The sequence below is a fragment of the Oryzias melastigma genome, linkage group LG24, assembly GCF_002922805.2.
Source record: "Oryzias melastigma strain HK-1 linkage group LG24, ASM292280v2, whole genome shotgun sequence".
Taxonomy (NCBI): Eukaryota; Metazoa; Chordata; class Actinopteri; order Beloniformes; family Adrianichthyidae; genus Oryzias; species Oryzias melastigma.
Genome location: NC_050535.1, coordinates 4471704 through 4473337, shown reverse-complemented (window position 1 = coordinate 4473337; position 1634 = coordinate 4471704). Strand labels below are relative to the sequence as shown.

General features: G+C 32.8%; 1 protein-coding gene across 20 annotated transcripts in view; it reads right to left on the bottom strand.

Moving 5' to 3' along the window:
* The window catches only part of ptprk (protein tyrosine phosphatase receptor type K), a 133030-nt gene that overhangs the window by 75143 nt on the left and 56253 nt on the right, over positions 1-1634 (bottom strand). For all 20 annotated transcript variants that reach the window (XM_024290641.2, XM_024290646.2, XM_024290644.2 and 17 more), the window contains one exon: positions 482-604. In XM_024290641.2, the coding sequence (XP_024146409.1) occupies positions 482-604 (123 nt within the window). The remainder of the gene's footprint in view (positions 1-481; positions 605-1634) is intronic.

Sequence of the window (1634 nt, the reverse complement as noted above, 5' to 3'; positions counted from 1 at the left end):
TAAAAAACAATTTAAAAACTAAATTAAATGTTTCTTTTGAAAGTAAAACATGCACTTTTACAAGAAAACACCCTGTTTTTCTGAAAATTGTTCACTTTTTGTGAAATATATTAAGTGACAATGTTTAAAGTTACTCTGTGCATGATGGTACACAGGTACATTAATCTCTAAATTATTTTTATATTTTTACTGCATTCCTTAGAAACAAATGCTGTCATGTGAAAAATCCTAAGTTGATTTTTCCATAATATAAATGTTTGCAAATATGACTTTTTAAGTCATAAAAATACACTTTTCATTGAAAAACAACAATTTTGCTTAAGTGGATCGCGCTAAAGTACAATTTAATTAATTTATGGTTATAATACTAATCAGAAAAGTGTTAAATGTTCAAATAAACTAGATTTTTCCTTTTTTCTTCTTAATTTGAAGAACTGAAAACAGAAGCAGAAAACAAAGGAGAACAGAAGTGAAGCCTCACCTTTCGGCAGGTCTGGTGAGATGTATGGAACTTCCTGTGTGTTGATGTGCGTCCAGTCAAAGTCATCGTGAGGATCTTGTTGGTAATCGCACTGAGAGAAACCTTCGTCAAAAGTGCAGCTTCCTGCAAAACAGAAAAAAACCAATCATATATTTATACGGAATTATTTATTACACGTTTACGAACATATTTTCCAAAACCTTCCTTCATGTTTTCTGTCCGTCCCTACTGGCTACAAAAAACGAGGTGAAGTTTGATGGCAACCATCCATCACTCACAGCCAGAGAGTTTCACCTCTGACTCAACCAGCACGCCGACACATCCTTCAGCGGATCATCTGCGCCCATCGCCGCAACCGCAGGACAACCACGTGCGAGCGCCAGGCCTCTGGCTCCGCCTTAGCAGGAAGTCGCTCTGTCATTTGTCACTGACAGCAAGCTGATCCAACTAACCTGCAGTGATATGCGGCTCATATTGGAAACGTTGCTGATAGGAAGAAACACGTCGGCCACTCCGAGCTATTTGAGTCACAGTGTGGCAGAGTTAATGTAAATAAAAAGGCTAATAAAAGAGACAATGACATCAAATGTTTTAGAGGTCAAATATAAGAATTCTTTGAGACTAAATTGGCAAAACTATTATGTTTAAGATGATAATTTATTTAAGGAATATGGAAAAACTTGTAAACTTTGATTTATTTCTTTAATAGTTACAGCTGATATTAACCGCTTATATCAAAGATTATGGATAAAATCGAGTAACTGCCTTTAAAAATTACCAATCTTCCTTGTTCTTTTACAATTTTTAACAAAATAGAAAACCAAAACATTGTGGTGGGAAGAATGGCTTCAAAAACAACAACAAATCTTCCAACATTGTTATTTTAGTTGCAGTTACTCTGCAAACTATTTGATTTAAAACTTTAATTTAGACATTTAATTTGTTTTTTTTTAACATTTTTAACTCTTAAAAAAGCAACTTTAAGAGGTAGGAATAAAAAAATAAGGATATTATTATTAAAATGAGTCCAAATCATTTAGCTCAATACTCCTAAAAATAAAAAAACTTGATGTAAGACTAAAAAAACCCCTAAAAATTGACATAAAATTTTGGTTACTTTTACGGGTGTTATTTTAAAGTATCAACAAATATT